Here is a 20,164-nt window from a genome sequence, read left to right as displayed (position 1 = left end):
GGTATGATTGAATGATGTCAAAAAAATGAAAAAATAAAAATACATTTGAGTTGGCGACGCTACCAAGTACCAGGCCGCTGCAATTGAGACAACAACGAGGCAACTGCGGAGTATGGACCTTAGCAGGGCACCTTGAGTCTTTTGAGACATAGAAGGACACGTTCTAAACCCATTTGTCAACAAAAAAGCGGACTTTTCGTGGTGCAAGATGCCATACACAATCTAATCCAATTTTATCTATATCCTTAAGTTGTGACTCTCAAATTCAGTTTGGGAAGCCTACAAATATGCTTGTACCATCTTCTCGTTTGTTTTGAATACCCTGCAAGTAAACCTCAATGGCTTTAGGGCGTCAGATATACAGATAAAGACTAGAGAGATGTCAAAAATTGATACCACGCGGACAACATTTGCGCAAACACATCTTACAAACATTGCCCTTTGGCTTAGTGGTCAACGCCGCCAAGCTAAGCATGTTGTCTCAAATCTCATAGTCCAAGTGGCCTAGTTGGTTAAGGTATTAGTTTCCGGAGTTAATGATCGCGGGTTCGAGTCCCGTCTTGGACTGTGTATTTTTAACATTTGTGATATCGTGGTATTTTTTTGGACCGGGTGGATCCATTTGCTCGAAATCATACAGACTGAATATTGCCTGTTTCGAAGTTTCTCTTGATCAATTTATGACCATTTTTTATTGCGTTAAAACACAAGTTTTTCTGAGTGTGGAGTTATCAGTTTTCGGATTGAAGTAATGAAACTCCACCACCCAAGGACAAGGAATAGGTTCAGAGTGATAGACATACTACTATAGGTGAAGTGTACTGATCAGAGTAATTGCTCCCCTTGACGTTGCCTCTTGAAATTCAAAGTACCCCGTTTGCTCTATTAACAGAAAACAATAACGTAGGCCACCGTTGTATTTCAGTACAATATCACATCACTTGTTTACAGTCCTCTTAACAAGCCCTTTTTCCCTTCTTGTTGTAAATCAATAATGTACACAGAACCTTTATTAATCAACTATACATTTATTCCAATTTACCACCTTTTCTTTCAATCAAAGCTTTTCTGTCTTTGTCCAAATGCAATTTGGTGATGACAACTTTAGATGGGTGAATGTTCAAAGGTACAGAAGCACCGTTGGACTTCTCTTTTTGCAATTTTTCCAATTGTACTGAGAATTTCAATCTGTAAACACTATTGATTTTACCTTCAGAACCTTTCTTTGATCCTCTGACAACCAAAACTTCGTCATTTTGTCTGATTGGCAAGGACTTGATGTTGTATTGCTGTCTCAACTCTTTTGACAATGGAGCAGACATGATGACTCTTCTCTCAACAGATGATGAGGTGAAGTGAGCCTTTCTGGCTTTTGAACGAGATGATGAAACGTCTATGAGGGAGTTAGTAAATTGTCCAGGATGATCACCAGTATTCATCGAGTAATCTCAACGCATCTAAACATACCTTGTGAGATCTTAGCCATCTTTGCTATTAGTTGTTGTGTATTGAATGAAGTTTAACAAAGATTTTGAAAGTGAAAATTTTTTCCACTTTTGAGAGAGAATAAAAAAAATGGAAATGACAAAAAAAGAGAAGAAAAAATTTTTTTTTTTCGCAAAAAGCGCTACCGAATTATATCTGCAAAGATAATCACTGGCACGTGACCATTTATCAAATGGGAGATCCAGTTGTTAATTGACCATACATTTAACTGATAAACTCAGGGACGTAAGAGCCATGTTGAATCATTTAGCGATGATGGCATGTGACTTGTGACAGTAGGGCATACCAGTTAATGTAGTAGACTTGTCTATAACGTGTCAATGATGCAAAGGAGAGAGACTAGGCTTTCCCATGTTTCGACATACGGTGACATATCTCGCTTTTTCACAAGGATCTGATCAACTTCTCATAATGCATAAACGTGTGCTTTGCTTGTCCTGATCTTGTTTTGGGACGGTCCCCACGTTCTATCGAAATGCCCCAGCCATAAAACCGGTAACATAACTCAAATGATCTGCGATTGAAAATTGTTCTTAAAAGTTTACGGAGTTCGTTTTAAACAATAGTGTTCTTAACCTCCCAGAAGCAATGTCAATTTATAAGCGCTGTTTAGTAGCGTTCTTGTGGTTTGCTTTTGTACCGATGTCGCAAAATTAGTGTCGCATTATAGACACGGGAGAACCGTTCAAATTAATCATTCCTCCCTTTTTGTTACCGGCACCCAACTTCAACAACACACACACAGACACATTCCTCCAGAGAAACTTCCCACAATCATGTCTACAAACGAAGCAGCCATATCAGATGAAGAGGATATAGAACTTCTTCATGGTTTTGGAGCTCAACCCATCTCCAGGAACCAAATGAGAACAACCAAGCGTTGGTCATTCCACAACAACACTCGACCAAATTTGGTCGATTTACCGCTGGAAGTGGGTGGCCCACCAAGAAGGTTGAGTGACATCACCGGTATTGATGGCGTTCACAAACACATCGATCCTTTAAGTGAACTAGGAGGGGCACAATTATATTCAACAGAGTCAGGAAGATTATTCCACGCGGGGAAAATCATAATCGCCCTTGCTGGTTTGCCAGGCAGAGGCAAAACACACCTATCGGTATCTTTGACAAGATACTTGAGATGGTTAGGAGTCAAGACACATTCTTTCCACTTGGGTGATTATAGGAGGGCTAGTGCTGAAGACGATTTGACTCATGACTTGTTTGTACCAAGCCCAAAAAGCGGAAAAGCTCATGCGTTGAGAGAAAAAGTGGCCAATGAATGCCTTAACGATATATTGAATTTCTTCAAAAATGACAAGGGACAGGTTGCCATATATGATGCCGTGAACGCTATACCAGAGTTTAGATTGCATTTGCATCGGAAATTTAAAGATTTGAAAATTCAGGTTTTGTTTATCGAAAGCTTGGTGACTGATGATTCTATTGTGATGAAAAACATTGAAGAAGCAGCAAAATCATCACCGGATTACAGAAACTGGGACTATGATGCTGCTTACAAAGATTATAGTGAAAGAATCAATACTCTTGCGCCATTTTATAAAGAGATGGGTTTGAACCAAGAGGAAAAAGATTTATCCTACATCAAATTTATAAATTTTGGAGAAAGAATTGAGTTGCATAACTCAAACTATGGCTACTTGATCAACAAAGTGGTTTTCTATCTTATGAATGGAAGTATAAAATCGGGATCAGTCTTTTTGGCACGATGCTATAAAAACACTTTGGATTTCAATCAAGACCCGCCATTGGATGATGAAGGGTTAAAGTATGCCAAGAACTTGACAGATACAGTGATAGCGCAGATTAAATCACAGGGCAAGAATTATCTCGATAAAATTGAAGGCAAACCCGAATTGCAAAGAGAGCCATCTGTGGAAATGAGACAACCAGCCGCAGGCGCTGACGGTGTGAATGACAATTCATTGGTGGTCTGGACATCAGTAAAGAAAAGGACAATTGAAACCACGCAGTTTCTTCAAGAGAAAAACATTAAAGTTAGACATAGGATTCAATTGTCGCAAAAGAACCCCGGTGTGGCGGGAACGCTCAGTGAAGAAGAGATTGCTAAGCAATTCCCTGAGGCTTATTCCCAGTACCTCAAAGATCCTTATCATTACCGTTTCTCACGTGCTGAATCGTATCATGATTTAGCCATTAAAATTGAGCCCTTGATATTGGAGATGGAAAGAATGAGTGGGGACTTATTGATCATCGCCGATGAAACGGTATTAAGAGTATTGTATGGATATCTCATGTCGTGTTCTTGTTACGACATACCCACATTGGATTTTAAATCCGATGAGATAATTGAAATCAAATTCAATGCGTATTCAAACAGCGCGAAGAGAATAAAAATTAAAGGATCGTAATTAGTTTTTGTTGCATAGTTTTTAGTAATAAACAATGTTGCCAACAGCCACCTATACTTCTGGGGACATAACACAAAGCTTCCACCCTGGTAAGGGTCCGCACACAACAAATGGATCGACGACGCAAATATCCGATATAGTTTTGAACGCCGGAGGTCAGGATCGAGATAAACCTAGCGCTGCGAATGATACGCCAATGGGCAATTTACGAGCATCCCTCACCACACTCCAAGATCAAATCAATGTTTTCCTAACAGAGCGAATGAGAGCTGAAAAGGCAAACGATAGAGATGATATAGAACGAAAAGTTTTAGACGAAGGGGCTGAAGAGGAAAGTGATAGTGAATAATTTCGTGTAAACATATATTCATAGTTTTACTTTTTTTCACCAACGATTTTTGTCATACTATCAACTGTCTTTTCAAGTGTAGTTTGTAGATAATCTTGCTTGATTTTGAGGTTCTTTTCGGTATCCTGGTATCCCTTTTCGTCACTCGATAACTGTTCCAAATATGATCCAGTTTTTTCTGCAACAAAAGCTTTTCCTACTCCTTGCCATACTATTTCATCAGGAGTATTCAACGCATTTAACCTTGAGTTTGTCGACTTGATAACATTTAAATTTGTATGAACACGATCCAACTGTAAATTCACCATAGACAATTCAGCTCTTGACTTATTTAGCTGATTGTCCATCTCTATGAGGACTTTTTGTAGAGCTTCTTGATTCATATTTGCTGTGGAATGTGATAGAAAGTGTTTTGCCAATTTTTTTTTTCCTCTTTTCTCCATGCTTTTTTGATGTTAAGTCCCCTTCAACAACGATTGAATAAATGTTGGTGATTAAAAGAGTGCCTATTCAAAGGCTTGCCTATCACGGGACTAGATGCTTCACAAGGGCATCTTTGTTATTGAATAGATTGAGCAATCTTTCGTCTCTGGGAGGAGACAAAACCATTGAGCACAATATCAAATCGGAGACGAATAAACTTTCAAAAACAGGCAATAGATTCTGGGATAAGGGCCACGTGTTTCATAACAAAAACACTGGTCGATATGAAGTTCAACTAGATGGAAAGACCTTGCGCACACCATTGGGTCTCCCGTTGACTTTGCCAGAAAATAAAAAGCAATTGGCGTACTTGATTGCACATGAATGGACACATTTACCCAAGATATCTTTGAAATCTAGTGCGTTACCCTTGACAGGTTTGGCAGCCAGAGCAATCGATTTGGGATCCAAGAGCAATGAAAAGGGAATTGAAGATGAGGGTGGTGATGGAATGCTCCCCCTTGAGGATTTGAAGCTAAGCATGTTGAAATACCTCGACACAGACACTTGTCTCATATTTGCAGGAGCAAAAGATTGCGACGGAAAATTGAGGAAAAAGCAGGAGGAGCTTTACCGTCCGTTGATTGAGGAGTACAATGACTTTTTCACCCAATACGGTGTCAACAAAAACTTGCTCAAGGAAAATGAACGAATTGAGTTGAAGTTTTTGGATTGTGAAAAGGATGGTTTGAGAGGTAACAAGCAAAGTTTGAAAACTCAACAAGTGGTGATAGATTGGTTAGATCAGTTGGACATTTTCGAATTTGTTGCTTTAGAGAAATCCATTCTCACAACAAAATCTTTCTTATGTGCAGTGTCTATTTTAAGGTCAAATGTTTCTGACGAGTCAAGAATGAAGGATGTGTTTCAATTGAATAGGGATTCCAATGACTTATTCTGGTACAAAACGGTTGAAGAGATTATTGAGTTGGGAAATTTGGAAACTATCTTACAGACTGGAGAATGGGGAGAAGTAGAGGACACGCACGACGTTGAGCAACGTGACTGGTTAAGAAGTTTGACAAGTGCTGCACTTCTAAGTCACTGAAAATGGGGTGCACTATGTTTGACGAGTGCTGCATGTTTAAGTCAGCAAAAATGAGGCCAAAGATTAGATCTTGTGTATAAAACCCAAAAACGCGTAAATACAGAGCATGTTACTAAACTTATAGAGAAAAACAAAAAAAAAAATAAATATCTAAAACACCCACCAAGGAGGAGGAACCGTAGGAACTAAACATCATACAGAGTTATATCGAAACATCGTTAAGCACGGGATCTCAAGCACCGCAACTAGCTCAAGTATCAATAAAAACTCGACTCCGTATCGAAAGCATCAATAAAAGTGGCCTTCAATTTCGTCGTGATGGAACAGCTCGAGGGAGATGATGAATATTTTACTCCAATGACGCAGTCAAAGAAGGAAGAGTTGCTACGGCTCGAATCCGCTGGCAAGACGCCAAGACGTGTTAAAGTGTATCTTCTAAAAGGAGAAGACTGGATCGATAATGGAACAGGGTTTTGTCTGGGAGAAATTGACAAAGATACCAAAGTCCCCTACTTCCTCGTGCGAAAAGAAGCCAATATGAAAGAAGTGATTCTCAAATCAAATCTAGAAGGATCTATTCAGTATCAACGACAGCAGGATACCCTTATTGTTTGGACTGACCCATCGGGGTCAGATCTAGCCTTGTCTTTTCAAGAATCAGAAGGTTGTGCTGACTTGTGCGATTTTATCATTAAGGTGCAACAGGGTAATTACAGCCCCCACATATCCCTATACTATGTTATCTCCAAACTCCCTGATAGTGAGGATATCACAGAGCTAGTTACTGGACCAATACGATACCCCCCTGCACTACCGAATGAGGAAAACTTAGAACGTGTTCTTGACATCTTGAATCAGGGCACCAGCTCTCAATTTGGGAGGACAAACATTCTGGACTACTTGGTAGAGAGCAATTATTTCGATAAATTGATGAAAATCTTTGAGAACGCAGAGTCTACTGATAATATAGTGGCATTGAAGCACTTGAGTGGCATTGCGAGAATATTGTTGTCGTACAACGAGCCAACATTGCTTGAAGAAATGCTTTCTTCGGAGAAAAATATCCATATTCTTGCGGGGATGTTGGAATATGACTCGAGCGATTCGGGACCCAAACACAGAACACTTTTCAAAGATATGCTGTTTAAAACTGTGATTCCTATAGATGAGATCGACCTTTTCAAAAGAGATTACTCTTTGTCCATTTTAAAAGATCTTATTTTGGTCAAATATTCAGATGACGAGAGCCAAAGTCACTTGAACTCTTTGATATATACAAGTCAACTCAAGATCTTGAATTGCTTAAGAAGCGCTGGGATTCTTGAGAAATTATTTGAGATCTATGAGAGTGAAGCGAGTGTTGATCTCAGGCGTGATGGGATAAAGATGCTTCACCAATATGTCCAAACAGCGAAATCTATCCAAAAACAAGACTTTTTCGCTCTGCTAGTTAGGCCGGGGTTGTTTTCAATGGTAAACTTTGCCCTCACTGATTCTGAAATTGAGATACGAAATGTGGGTACTGAATTGATTGTCAACATCATTGAGCAAAATGTTGCTTTGGCAACTTCTGAGGACCAAGAGCGAGCGATTGACAATTCTGAACCGCCAGTACAGCCATCGCTGGGGGAGACAACACCAATCGAACCTGACGATGATGATCTTGTCGCACAAGTCGGAGTCACAGTGAGCAACTCTCAACTAAATTCATTCAGTAAAGAGTTTTTCTCAATTTTGGCCAACATCTTAACCAACGATGAGCATCTAGGACTCAAATATCAAGCGTTTGAAGCATTGAAGACATTATTGGATCCAAATGTGTTAGGAAGCAGTATCACATCGGAAGAAGGTGTGGACAGAGTGGAACAAAGAGAAGTCAAAGAGGAAGAAGGAGACGTGTATCTGAATCTAAAGTATGGTATCGGAGCTAACAAAGATGACAGCTATGACGCTGAGAAGTTCGATCATCTAACTTTTTTTTACACAAAAGTGGCCCCAAAGTTATTTGCCAAGGTGACTGCAATGAGTAATTCAACAGAAGCAATCGAGTCAGTTTCTCGAACTGACTCAGCTTTATTCCTGCTATTATGTGAACTTGCTATATTTGGTCTTAGAGAGCACGATGTCGGGCTTGTCAAAAGTTTCCTTACTGAATACAGGGTCATTGATGGTATTGTCAAGCTTTTGAACTCCAAGTGCAAAAAGGTTTTGAAGCTTCACGTTGTGAGATGCTTGAGAAGCATTGTTCTACTCAATGACGATGGTTTAACGAATTACTTATTGGAAAATGATATTCTCAGGGCATTGTTTTTCTATTTTGAGTCTGTTGCTGCTCAAAATGACATGTGTAACTCAGCATGTTTAGACTTTTTGAATCACATCCGTATTCAAAGCGACGCAAAGAATTATAGAAAGAGAAGCAACTTCAAGCAGATTGCAAGGTATTTGAGCAAACACCATGGTAACCTTTTGCAATCTGTAACGTGCATGAAAATCGGCCCCACGATAGCAGCTTTGGTTGCCAATGATTTTTATGAGACGGAAAGTGCATCTTTGGGAATATGCGGTGAAACCAATTTAGAGCAGCTAGGAATCCATGAAAGTTTCATTGGAAATGGTTTTAGCTGTCGTAAGGATATCGACAAGTTGAATCCAGGGACTACAAGCACTCTTGCAGTGGAAAGCCTTGGTGGCAGTCTCTTGGAAGTACGATCACGTCGAGGTGAGCATACCAAACCGGAAAATGAAGCACAATCTGATCCCGATGGAGGGTCTAAAGATGACCCAGTATTGACCTCAACCGATTCTAAAGCTGGGGAGAAAAGACCACGAGATCTGCATCAGCCAATCGACTCGACACTTAAGAAAAGAAATTATGCGGATATTGAGAAAGTGAACGGACCCCTAGATGAAAGCGTGGCTGTCAATTCCTCGGCTTCGCATGTGCGTAGCCTGACTCCGAAAGACATTTTGCAATCTGAGAGCTCGGCTAATAAAGAAGAGTTTAAAAATGTGCAGCGGAGATTAGTAGAAGCCAGTGGACGCGGAACTCACGATAGTTGAATGCGGACTTTATGATTTCCAGGTTTTTTCACAATCTTTTTTTTGTGTGAGCTTCTTTAATGATGTGTAGTGCGGATTTTGAAAAAAAATCGACAGCATCGGTCGCAAATTGACCCATGCTAAAGCCATCAGTACACCCAGTGGCTCATGCGTTATCTTGAGCCGAGCCACACCGGCAAATCTGTTGGTCTATGCTTACCTAGGTAGTAATGATTGTAACGTATAATGTATAAATGTTCTTTATTAAAACTGTATAAATCCGTTGTAATCAAACTATTAGATTTTTTTATATGCCGAGGAACGTTGAAAAATAATATGTGCACACAAAAAGTATTGGTAGTAAAGTTAAAGACTCTACTCTTTTTTCTCTAAGATGGCGGAAAATAAAAATAAAAAGGAAGACAGCTATTTTTATAAAACTGTGGGGTTTTTATTTTCCTCAGGAGACAACAGATTTTTGGGTATATAAATAGACCAACGATTTCTTCTTTAGAGAAGAAAACTCAGATCAAAGCATCAGATACCACAATAATTATATTCCCATAACAATGACCACATTAGATCAATCATACGTCACAAACGGTAGTTGGAGACCAAATCTTTTCGAAGGAAAAGTGGTCTTTGTCACTGGTGGTGCCGGTTCAATTTGTAAAGTTCAAACCGAAGCCATGGTTTTGTTAGGTGCAAATGCAGCAATTGTTGGTAGAAATAAAGAAAAGACCGATGCTGCTGCTAAGGAATTGCAAGCATTGAGAAAAGGAGCCAAGGTGGTGTCTTTGCCAAATGTCGATGTAAGAGATATCAAGCAAATGACAGCTGCTGCAAACAAGGCAGTAGAAGAATTGGGTAAGATTGATTTTGTCATCGCAGGTGCTGCTGGAAACTTCTTGTCTGATTTCACTCACTTATCTTCAAACGCTTTCAATTCAGTTGTCAATATCGATTTGATTGGTTCTTTCAACACTGCCAAAGCATGTTTCGAACAATTGAAAAAGAACAAGGGAGCCATCATTTTTGTCAGTGCAACATTACACTACTATGGTGTTCCATTCCAAATTCATGTTGGTGCTGCTAAAGCCGGTGTTGATGCTTTATCGAATGCATTGGCTGCCGAATTGGGACCTCTTGGTATTAGATCCAACTGTATTGCTCCTGGTCCAATTGCTGATACTGAGGGTATGAAGAGATTGGCACCTGGTTATTTGGACCAAGTCAAGAAGAAGGTTCCATTGCAAAGATTGGGATCTAAGCAAGATATCGCTGACGCTACAGTCTACTTGTTTTCCCCAGCTGGTGGCTTTGTCACTGGTGACATTTTGGTTGTTGACGGTGGTTCATGGCACATCGGTCAAGGTGCAGGAAATGCTTCTTACCCCGTCTCACTTAGGGCTGTTCAAGACGGTAAGGAGATGAAGTTGTAGGGAAGTAAGTAGAAAACAATCTAATGGAATGAGAATGGAATGTTAGATATGTTACTTTGTAGAATGTGATGGGGGTCGTCTCGGTCCTTTCCAGAATTGAGTTAGCTCGTTATATAGGGATGGAACAACAAACGAAGACTGCTTCGTGTTTATGACATCAACTTAAGCCGTATTTGCCTCGGTCGTGTACTTTACACAAATGAGATTGTGACACTCACATACAAGATACGTGTCAAGTAAGGGTGTCGACTTTGTTACAGCATGTTGCGACCGTAAGACGTCTACAATTAATCACAAGTACAGTACTACAATACCATTCCCAATAAATGAGACAATTTCGGAAACATATTGACGTCTCAGCTACGAGCAATAATATGGATCGTGTGTTTATCTATATTGATAAAATTAGAGCGCAAGGAAAAACAAAAACACTGAAAATGAAATGGAAGAAAAAAATTTTGTTTCATAGAGATCAAAACTCAAGACTGTTTGATTAATTTGGCACTAGCTATTGCAAAGAGCTACAACATCTCACCAAACTCCCCCAATGTCAGTAGATCCGGATTCACGCAGGAAGTTGTTGAGCTTGCAAAAAGTTGGTGAAAACAAGAAATGTTTTGATTGTGGTGCACCTAACCCACAATGGGCGTCGCCTAAATTTGGCGCATTTATTTGTTTAGAATGTGCTGGTATACACAGAGGATTGGGAGTTCATATATCATTTGTACGATCAATAACCATGGATCAATTCAAACCGGAAGAGACGTTGCGAATGGAAATTGGTGGTAATGAACGATTGAGGAAGTACTTTGAAGAAAATGGCGTTGATTTGAGCTTGCCTGCCAAACAAAAATTTGACAATTATGTGGCTGAAGACTATAAGGAGATGTTAACTTGTGAAGTTGAAGGAAGGGAGTTTGTGGCAAAGGATCATTCGGGTGAGAAATTACCAGATAAGGATAGTATTAGTTCGACGACGGCTACAACGACGACATCTACTCGTGCCAATCCTGCATTAACCGATGAACAAAAAATCAAGAACGAATCATATTTTGCTTCTTTAGGAGCCAAAAATGAATCAAGACCAGACCATCTTCCGCCATCACAAGGAGGCAAATATGCTGGTTTTGGCAATATTCCAGCACCTGCATCCAATGGTACGTCTGCAGGTGGATCATCATTTTCCAATTTCACAGTTGATAATTTCCAAAAGGACCCATTGGGAACTTTCACAAAGGGATGGGGTCTTTTTTCGTCGACCGTGGCCAAGTCAGTTCAGGAAGTAAATCAAAGTGTTATTCAACCAAGTTTGAGTCAGTTACAGCAAAGCGAATTCAGCGCTGAAGCCAAAAAGGCAATGGCTCAATTTGGACAAAAGATGCAAGAAACTGGTAAATATGGACAGGAAACTTTCCAAACTTTTACCAAGGAAGTGAATGAAAATGGACTAAACAAGACTATTGATCATCGATTTAATGGATTATGGGCCAAATCAAACAAGGGTGGTGACGGTGATGATGACGTTCCAGTTGCGTTTGGTTATAAAAAGTCCGAGGATGGCGTAAAGTATGAGAGTTTATCAGGAGGTTCCAATTCGAAATCACACGATGATGATAAATGGGATGACTTTTAGAGCTCTACATATATACATATATATATATAAAGTGCTAGATGTAAAAGGAACGGCGATGTCATATATTCTTTCTTGACTCCTTGACTCTACGCCTCTGTTGCCAATACGTCATATACTCGTCGCTGAAACTTTGATAACAATGATGATAAGAATCTTTGACATGGAAATAGTTGATTATTGGCCAACTCAAAACCCAGTCAACAATCCCAACATCCCTCATTAGTGAGCTAAATATAAAGTAGAAAATGCCAAATACGACACCAACAGTGACACCAACAACAACTTGCTGCCAAGTGTGATACATTAGATAAACTCGTGATTCAGCCACACCCAACCCAACACAAGTCAAAATAATGGCCCACGTAAGCTTTTGCCATCTCTTCAAATTTGGAATCTTAAACACAGCAATACAGATGTAATACGCAGCGAAAAAGCCAATGAATTGAGAATGGGCACTAGGCATGCCATAACTGAGACTGCCATCACCACCAAAATCACGATGAAAATCAGGTCTCGGATTCTTGAGTAAAACTTTTAGGACCTTGTTGACAATCTCTGAACACAAATGACCAGCAACAACAATGACTGGTTCTATTTCTCTCGTTACGAGAAACCACAGGAGGTAAAACACCATGATGTAGACAGGTAGTAATGTGAACTGCACCGATATGACGGATATGATATCATTAGGGTCGTAAAGAACGTAGGTTTGATCGAATGGGATATGACTGGGTATGATCGGGGGAGCTATATCTGACGACATGTCAGGTATGCGATTGACAAGTGGTATGTATAGCCTAATGTGGTTTTTAATGATTTTTGAAAATTTGCACCAAAAAATTCATTACAAACGCGTGTTTCACATCAACTACAACTGTATATGACTATTTCATATTTTTTTCTTTTTTTTTTATTTATTTATTTTGTATGTAATATATATACGAGAGGACATTAGAGTTCGTGAGAGGATGAGGATGAGGAGGAGGGTGAGGATGAGGAGGAGGAGGAGGAGGAGAAGGAGGAGAGGGGAGTAGACGCCCTGTGGTTGATATATTTCACACAGGTTCACACCCCCTTTTTAATGGTGTTGAAATTCTTGCGATTGCACAAACCATGCCTTTTCAGCCTTGATAAATTTGCCTTTGGCTTAGCCCATTGCTGCTGGGATCAGTAGCTGTCTCTTTTGTTGCTCTCTAGCCCATCTTGCCGCATCTTTAGTCTTTTCATCAAATAATGGATTAGATCTCGTCTTTTTGATAAATTCAGTCACCCATTCGGCCTCAAAGTATGGCTTGAACTGGCCCTGAGGATACATGGCAGCAATATCGCCCAACAAACCAGTAGCAGATCTAGCTACTGATTCAGTTGAGGCCATATGAGGGTCCAGCGCAACCTTTTGTATGTATTGTAATATACCGCCAACAACTGGGTACAATTTCTCTGGCTGGTCAGAGAAGCCTGCAGTGATACCAACAAAACAATCTAGAACTGATTCTCTTACGGTAAACACGTAATCAATAGTCTCCAATGATCCATCCTGGGGTTCAATCGATGCCGCCTCAGTACATATATTCATCACGTACTCGAGATATGGCTCAAAATTAGAGCCAATAGCAGCCGCGACATCACCAAATGCTGACACTATTGCTGGCCTGAGTTCGCGCTTAACGTCTGGATTACTCAATGTGTTTCCAAGAATGGACATTAACCCATTCAAGTATTCACCAATTTGCATTCCAAGACTCTGAGCTAAATCACCTACTAAACCTATAGCGGTGAATGCTGTGGGTGAGTCAACATTTTCCAATGCTCGAGTCAAGTATGGTACAAACGCTGGCATGTATTTTAGGAAATTTTCGCGTGTAGCACCTGACAATGCTGAAATGGCAATGAAAATATCCTCTTCGATAAGCGAATTGGACTCTTGAGCATTGAGCAACTTAATGAATCGTTCCATCAAATTGTCAGCGGCATTTATCACTTCCGAGTCCAACTTTCTAATTATAGTGGTCAACAATGCAAGGATATTGGTTTGCAACTCTTCCAAATTACCTCTATCTTCCGTGGTTGACACTTGCGATTGCAATTCAATTGTTGATTCCAATCTTGACAAGACTTCTGTGGCAATGTTGTGAACAACCCCCATGGTGTCTTTGGCACTATAAGTGACAAATGTCGATAATGCTTCGTAAGCTGATGCACGAGAGCTATACTCATTATCACCCTTGCCGGAAAGTTGCATCAACACTGGGATAATAGTTGGATAAAATGGTGACATGATATTTGTTTCAGCATTGGTATCCGAACACAATTGCTCAATCAAATTCATCAAAGTCCAGCAACAGTTGGTTGACACTTTTGGATGATCTTGTAAACCCTTGACCAAGGCCTCCAACAATTGAGGTAATTGCGTTTGAACATTGATTGCGTCAACAACCATATCAGCAATACGACCAAGACACCACGCTACTGTTTCTTTAACTTGTAAACTTGCGTCACTAATCAATCCAAGAATAGGTGTTAATGCTTGGCTAATGATATTTTTAAGCTGGTCGTGATCTGGACCATCCAAAATAGATCCAAAAGCCATTACTGCTGCTTCTCTTGATCTCCAATTGTCGGTATTGGTGATATTAGAACTAACAAAGTGGATGGTTGGCTCTACGACATAGTTGCCAATGTTTTGAGCATACAATTGTAAGCAAGCACCAGCAGCCATTGCCACTGACCAATCATCATCCTCAGGGTCTTCATTTTGTCTAGTGAGTAATGTCAATAAAGTAGGCAAAACTTCACTAGATGCAATCAAGGCAAAATTGTACGACACTAAATCAGGATTACCTGCATCTTGCAATGGATCCAATCCCAACTCCAGTCTTTGTAATGCAATTTCCAACTCTTCTTCACAAACAGTTGACCAAAACTCCACAGCCATACATGAAACTTTTTCATCTGAGCTTTGCATTCCGGAAACAGTTAAACCGTACAACGCCTTTTCCATATAAAGGGCCATGAATTTGTAATACAATGACATGATTCTCGCGAGACAACCAAATGCACTGGCTTGTAATTCTGAATCATCGGCTTGCGTAGCTTCACAAACAACTTGCATTATATAGTTTCTCTCTCCCTCGGTTTCAAAATTGTACTTGATAAACTCCAAGGAGTTGACAAGAGCATTCAATGCAGTTATTCTCACCAAATTCGATGGTTCATTACTTTGTACACCTTGTATGATGGCAATCAAAATTCCTGAAGCTTGAGATAAAATATTTGCATTTGTTGGATCAGCACTCTCACAAATGTACCCAATTGCCAATTGAGACGCACGTTTAACGTGTTCTGGGTTTTCCATCTTGGTGTTTTCGATAATAAGTGGTATCAATTCGGGCCATTCTCCCCTTGGCAACTCGATATCAGCAATGGCAGCCACCAATTGAGCCGCGGTGCTAGCTACTTTTTGATTGGAGATTTTCAACCCTTGAATAGCATTATCTTTAATCTTCTTTTTCAATTCGGGGTCTAGCTTCAACCAACGATCTTGTTGCGCTAACCTAGTTCGTTGATCCTTGGAAACCAATTGATTCTTGAGTCCTATACCGGCCAACATTCTCACCTCCGTTTTAGCATCTTCGTTATTCAAGGCTTCGATTAATAGCGAGATGTACTCTTGAAAGTGGTTATTGGCAGCCTCATTCAACTCAATTTCAGCCTGAGTCCTTTGAGTTGGATCAGGACTCAAGATTGCGTTTTCCAATAGTTGAAGGATATCCATGATGCAACGTTGAGCGTGGGTGGTTATAGTGGTGTGTATATATGCTGGCTTGGTTTTACTACTTAAATCTCCTGTTGTAACGGATCTATTGAAACCTCTCTTGTCTAACTCAACAGGATTTAAGTCTTCTCTTGAAGTATTGGTGTTTTTTTGATGGGTGTATTCATTTAGTTTTGTCTTTTTTTTTTTTTTTTTTTTTTTTTTCTTTTCTTTTGTTGTTTTTCTCACTCACTCTCTCACTCTCTCACTCTCTCTTTCTTTGGCCATCAAAAAATATTGGTTTAATAAATTGCCATTCTACTCACTACTAAAACTTACTTAATCTATGTGTTTGTTTGTTGTAGCAAACAGCAGAGTGACAACTTTTTTTTTTTTTTCTTTTTTTCTTTTTACTTTTTACTATAATCTTTTTCTGAAATTTGAGAGAGTGTATGACCAGACAAGGATGGGTTTGTACAAACAATACCTTACCACCATTGAAACACCAGAGTCAGTTTTATTTTTAATGTCATCACAGTATCCTGTCAAATTGATGGTATTCTTTTTAATTCTGCTCAAAATATACAAAAGAAAAATAACAACAAACAGTATATAGAAATATTGTCTCCCCCGTAGTTTCTGAGGTGAGGGAGGAGATATGTGTGTTTTTCTGTGAGTGAGTTTGTAAGTTTGTAAGTTTGTGCGTTTGTGTGTTTGTGTGTTTGTGTGTGTGGGGTCATCAGCGTTGATGCTGACGTTGCTCACTCACTATTGAATGCAAATCAGTCAAAGTTTCATCCTTTGGGATATGTCCATTGTTGTTACTATGATCTGCTTGTTCGTGAGCGTGATTTAAGTGATCATCGTCATGAACCACTTCAACATTTTCGCTCGTCTTTGCCGATGAAACTTCACTAGCACTCTGTTTACGCTGTTTGGCCAACTCCAATTGTCTCAACAAATTCTTTTCCTTAAGCTTCAATTCTTGTGCCTTTTTTTCCAACAATGCCGCCCTGGCTGCTAACTCTTTAGCACTAGCTTTTTCCATTTCCTCCAATTTATTTTGCCTCTCAAGGTTTCTTTCATGTCTAATGACATAGGGGACAGTTTCAGATATTTGACGCAATTGATTTCTTTGTGGTCCAATCGATAGCCTTTTAAATGCGTTATTATGTTGATGATGATTCTTGTCATTGGCTGTTGTAGCAGTAGAAGTACTTGAATTAAAGTTTCCATGTGAATGTAAATATGGTGATGAATTTGTGGATGCATTGTCATCGAGCAACATTGATGTTGATTTTTTGAGTGAAGAATGAGATGAACCAATAGAATGATTGTCCAACCCATCCCCATGAGTTGTATCGCCCTCATTTGTTTCATTTGCAAGTCGTGCCAAGTTGGACAACGAAGGGACAGTCGAGTTGGATATACCACCTCTATCATCGCCACCATTTTGGTGATGCTCAACCGTGTCATGGAATTCACTATCTTCATATTCATCATCGTCCAAAACACCTCCACCAGTGACTTTTGTTAATCTCTCGGTCCTATAAGTTTCATACAAAAAGTCATGAGTCAAATCCTTCAAGTCTTGCAAATGTGAGCCCAATAATACTGATTTCAAAATGACAAAGTCACTGATGGTAGTATCATTTATATCAACCAATCCCCAAGGATATTGTCGGGCTTTTATAATTTTAGATTCTCCAGTCTTTTTGTCCCTAATCTCAAACGAGTCTTCTGAAGTAACGACAGCAAATGGCTGCAAGTTGGAAAGAAACTTGCATTCTTGTATCAAGTCATAATCCTCCTCCTCATCGTATTCATTCAAAAAATTGTCAAATTGGAAAATGGGTACATTGAATTTTTCAATATCAATTCTAACCTGTTGCTTGAAATATTGCAATTCATTGGCGGTAAATGAGTCAGCTCTTCCAATAACAGGGATAATATTCACATACTTTGATAATCTCTTCATACATTGAATGTCAAGTTCCCTCAACCCGTGGCCAGTTGGAGCGATAAAGTAAAGCATAACGTGAACTCTAGTATCAGTGAACCGAGGGTTTCTCTTGATACGAGTCTCCTCTGCCAATACAAGATCAAATTGTTGCTTCAAGTAGTTTTCAATTTCAACAAAACACAACTCATTGTTTAAATTTTCACCAAACCCAGGTGTATCTATAATGCTCAAAACCAACTTGAGGTTATCATCATCAACAATTTCCACTTTAGTTTCAGTCAAGGCTATACCGGGCTCTTCATCAATGGTGCTTGGATTAAACTCATTTCTCGTCAACATTGATGTATTGGGCAAAGCAACTGACTTGGCTGAAGTAAATGTCAATGTCTTTGTCTCCCAATCCTTATTAGATGCTAGTGATGTTGTATTTTCATACCGATGGTCCAATACTTTTTTATTCAACATACTATTGATAAATGTTGTTTTACCAGTTCCCAGTTCACCAACAACCATCATTGTAAACTTGACAGCCTTTTTGGCATCCTTTCGATAGTTGATGATTGGAGAATGGCGAGAATGAGGCCCATTGCCGTTCCTCAAACTGGGTGATTGATAATTGTACAGGTTGTCCATGATAGGGCGAATGGCACAATTTTATGTAAAGCGTGTCTAGTGACTCCCTCTCTCTCTCAATTAGGAAATCAAAAAAAATAAAAAAAAACCAATTAAAATGTAGTACACCTAGTTTGATTTGATTGCAGTAATCTAAGTGTAATGGTGGTCAGTCAACGTGTAGTGTAAGTAGCAAATCCTGGTATATGATAACAACAAGAGTGAAGACAGTAACTTGACTTTGGTATTTCCTGGTTGTTGCCCTTTGTTGATCCTTGTTCTAAATTTTTTTTTTTTTGATTTTTTCTTTTTTTTTGTTTTTAATTTTTGACTTTGAGGGTTGTTCGTGTGTGTTGTGTTAGTATTAGTATTAGTGTGTTAGTGTTAGTGTGTTAGTGTTAGTGTTAGTATTAGTGTTAGTGTGTTAGTGTTTTTATTTTTTGACAAATTTTCTGTTGTCGTTCTTGTTGTTGTTGTTGTTTTGAGTTTTGAGTTTTGTTAGTTGCCTAAAAAAAAAAAAGGAAAAAGAATTATAAACAACTCTAAAATTCAGTATGTAAGAGGTAATAGTATATAGTATATACTATATAGTACAGTATAGTAGTAGTGTTGTGCGGTGTTCTTGTTTGTTTTTATTTTATTTTTTTTTTTGTTATTTTCAACAATGTCGCGTTTCTTGATGTTACGTCATATGACTGCAACATTATATGCAGTATGACACGTTGAAACAAAGACCTTGGGTGGGTACAACTACAGATGGAAAAACTTCTAAAAAAAAAAATGGGAAGCCACAACACCAACCATCAATGTATACTCACGGAACATGTCATTGGTAATCGTACACTGTATTGCAGTATTACATGATGTCGAACTGTAATTACAGTTGGACGACAATCACGGGGTTTTACCTTACTTTCCTAATTTAAGGGGGGGAGGGGGGAAGGGGGAGGCAATCTCGACGCTACCATCTTTGTATCATATGACTATGCCGACACACACTTTCACTCCGCAGTTGCTTTTTAATCCCTAACACATGAGGGATTAAACAACTCTTTCTTTCAGATAGCTCTACTTACAGTATACTCGCACAACATGTCGGCAGCATTCAAAACGTTATCTGCAAAGGCTGCAGCTCAACTTGATAAAGAGTTGATGTCAACTGGCGCATTTTCCATTGACCAATTGATGGAACTTGCGGGTTTAGCGGTTGCAAAAGCAATCTACAAACAATACCCTCCTCAAAAACCCACACTGCCTTTGCAAAAAGTGTTGGTTTTAGTTGGCCCCGGAAACAATGGTGGAGATGGATTAGTTGCTGCTCGTCATTTAAAAACATGGGGTGCTTATGAACCAATCATTTACTATCCCAAAAAATCAACAAAGAGTGACCTCATTAATCGTCTAGTGGAACAGTTGCACAACTTGGAGATAGGCGAAGTATCCACATTGGATGAAATAAAACAGTTGCTTAACAACAAAGGTGAAGTGGGTGTAATCTTGGATGCTATTTTTGGTTTCTCATTCAAACCACCGATTAGAGAACCATTCAAAGATGTCATTGGCTACATATCTCAAAATCATGACTCATTACCACCAGTGTTTTCAGTGGACATTCCCTCAGGATGGGACGTTGATGAAGGACCTACTGATATCGATATCCACGCCGCCGCATTGATTAGTTTGACAGCACCAAAACCCTGTGCTGAACGGTTCATCAAAAGTGGTCCCAACAAGGTACACTACTTGGGTGGACGTTTTATCAGTCCTGCAATTGCGAAAAAATATGGAATTGAAGACATTTTGGATAAGTATAAAGGAGATGAATTGATTACTAAGCTATAAAGCGAATATAAATGTGTTGAATATATTATGTCGTCGTTACTATATATATATATATATATTGTAGTTTATGTTGTAAGGGCTTTCAAGTAGGGAGGGG

General features: G+C 39.3%; 12 protein-coding genes and 1 non-coding gene across 13 annotated transcripts; 8 read left to right on the top strand and 5 right to left on the bottom strand. All coding sequences in view use genetic code 12, as the record gives it.

The window, feature by feature from the left end:
* The first annotated feature begins 493 nt into the window (after nt 1-493).
* On the top strand, nt 494-567 carry CPAR2_t_cp_Arg(CCG)_41. Its single transcript has one exon. It is a non-coding gene; the product is annotated as a tRNA-Arg (tRNA).
* A 461-nt stretch (nt 568-1,028) lies between these two features.
* On the bottom strand, nt 1,029-1,486 carry CPAR2_106320 (60S ribosomal protein uL24; the record flags this gene model as incomplete). Its single annotated transcript, XM_036806886.1, has 2 exons — nt 1,029-1,393; nt 1,468-1,486. 2 exons carry the CDS (start codon nt 1,484-1,486, stop codon nt 1,029-1,031), a joined length of 384 nt encoding a protein of 127 aa, XP_036663777.1.
* Nucleotides 1,487-2,282: 796 nt separating this feature from the next.
* Nucleotides 2,283-3,899, top strand: CPAR2_106310 (bifunctional fructose-2,6-bisphosphate 2-phosphatase/6-phosphofructo-2-kinase; the record flags this gene model as incomplete). Its single annotated transcript, XM_036806885.1, has 1 exon — nt 2,283-3,899. One exon carries the CDS (start codon nt 2,283-2,285, stop codon nt 3,897-3,899), a length of 1,617 nt encoding a protein of 538 aa, XP_036663776.1.
* Nucleotides 3,900-3,933: 34 nt separating this feature from the next.
* CPAR2_106300 (chromatin DNA-binding EKC/KEOPS complex subunit) lies at nt 3,934-4,248 on the top strand (the record flags this gene model as incomplete). The annotated part of the gene is made up of 1 exon (XM_036806884.1): nt 3,934-4,248. The coding sequence occupies one exon, from the start codon at nt 3,934-3,936 to the stop codon at nt 4,246-4,248; it is 315 nt and encodes a 104-aa protein (XP_036663775.1).
* A 26-nt stretch (nt 4,249-4,274) lies between these two features.
* On the bottom strand, nt 4,275-4,631 carry CPAR2_106290 (prefolding complex chaperone subunit; the record flags this gene model as incomplete). Its single annotated transcript, XM_036806883.1, has 1 exon — nt 4,275-4,631. One exon carries the CDS (start codon nt 4,629-4,631, stop codon nt 4,275-4,277), a length of 357 nt encoding a protein of 118 aa, XP_036663774.1.
* A 101-nt stretch (nt 4,632-4,732) lies between these two features.
* On the top strand, nt 4,733-5,779 carry CPAR2_106280 (ATP synthase complex assembly protein; the record flags this gene model as incomplete). The annotated part of the gene is made up of 1 exon (XM_036806882.1): nt 4,733-5,779. One exon carries the CDS (start codon nt 4,733-4,735, stop codon nt 5,777-5,779), a length of 1,047 nt encoding a protein of 348 aa, XP_036663773.1.
* A 318-nt stretch (nt 5,780-6,097) lies between these two features.
* Nucleotides 6,098-8,842, top strand: PSY2 (Psy2p; the record flags this gene model as incomplete). Its single annotated transcript, XM_036806881.1, has 1 exon — nt 6,098-8,842. The coding sequence occupies one exon, from the start codon at nt 6,098-6,100 to the stop codon at nt 8,840-8,842; it is 2,745 nt and encodes a 914-aa protein (XP_036663772.1).
* Nucleotides 8,843-9,390: 548 nt separating this feature from the next.
* On the top strand, nt 9,391-10,263 carry CPAR2_106260 (uncharacterized protein; the record flags this gene model as incomplete). The annotated part of the gene is made up of 1 exon (XM_036812687.1): nt 9,391-10,263. The coding sequence occupies one exon, from the start codon at nt 9,391-9,393 to the stop codon at nt 10,261-10,263; it is 873 nt and encodes a 290-aa protein (XP_036663771.1).
* Nucleotides 10,264-10,810: 547 nt separating this feature from the next.
* On the top strand, nt 10,811-11,896 carry AGE3 (Age3p; the record flags this gene model as incomplete). The annotated part of the gene is made up of 1 exon (XM_036812686.1): nt 10,811-11,896. The coding sequence occupies one exon, from the start codon at nt 10,811-10,813 to the stop codon at nt 11,894-11,896; it is 1,086 nt and encodes a 361-aa protein (XP_036663770.1).
* Nucleotides 11,897-11,954: 58 nt separating this feature from the next.
* Nucleotides 11,955-12,659, bottom strand: CWH8 (Cwh8p; the record flags this gene model as incomplete). Its single annotated transcript, XM_036812685.1, has 1 exon — nt 11,955-12,659. The coding sequence occupies one exon, from the start codon at nt 12,657-12,659 to the stop codon at nt 11,955-11,957; it is 705 nt and encodes a 234-aa protein (XP_036663769.1).
* A 384-nt stretch (nt 12,660-13,043) lies between these two features.
* CPAR2_106230 (karyopherin beta) lies at nt 13,044-15,671 on the bottom strand (the record flags this gene model as incomplete). The annotated part of the gene is made up of 1 exon (XM_036812684.1): nt 13,044-15,671. One exon carries the CDS (start codon nt 15,669-15,671, stop codon nt 13,044-13,046), a length of 2,628 nt encoding a protein of 875 aa, XP_036663768.1.
* Nucleotides 15,672-16,389: 718 nt separating this feature from the next.
* On the bottom strand, nt 16,390-18,246 carry SEP7 (septin; the record flags this gene model as incomplete). Its single annotated transcript, XM_036812683.1, has 1 exon — nt 16,390-18,246. One exon carries the CDS (start codon nt 18,244-18,246, stop codon nt 16,390-16,392), a length of 1,857 nt encoding a protein of 618 aa, XP_036663767.1.
* A 1,071-nt stretch (nt 18,247-19,317) lies between these two features.
* CPAR2_106210 (NADHX epimerase) lies at nt 19,318-20,067 on the top strand (the record flags this gene model as incomplete). The annotated part of the gene is made up of 1 exon (XM_036812682.1): nt 19,318-20,067. The coding sequence occupies one exon, from the start codon at nt 19,318-19,320 to the stop codon at nt 20,065-20,067; it is 750 nt and encodes a 249-aa protein (XP_036663766.1).
* Nucleotides 20,068-20,164: the final 97 nt, after the last annotated feature.

The sequence above is a fragment of the Candida parapsilosis genome, contig 005569 (assembly GCF_000182765.1).
Source record: "Candida parapsilosis strain CDC317 annotated contig 005569".
NCBI lineage: Eukaryota > Fungi > Ascomycota > Pichiomycetes > Serinales > Debaryomycetaceae > Lodderomyces > Lodderomyces parapsilosis.
This window is presented reverse-complemented; position numbering and strand designations above follow the sequence as displayed.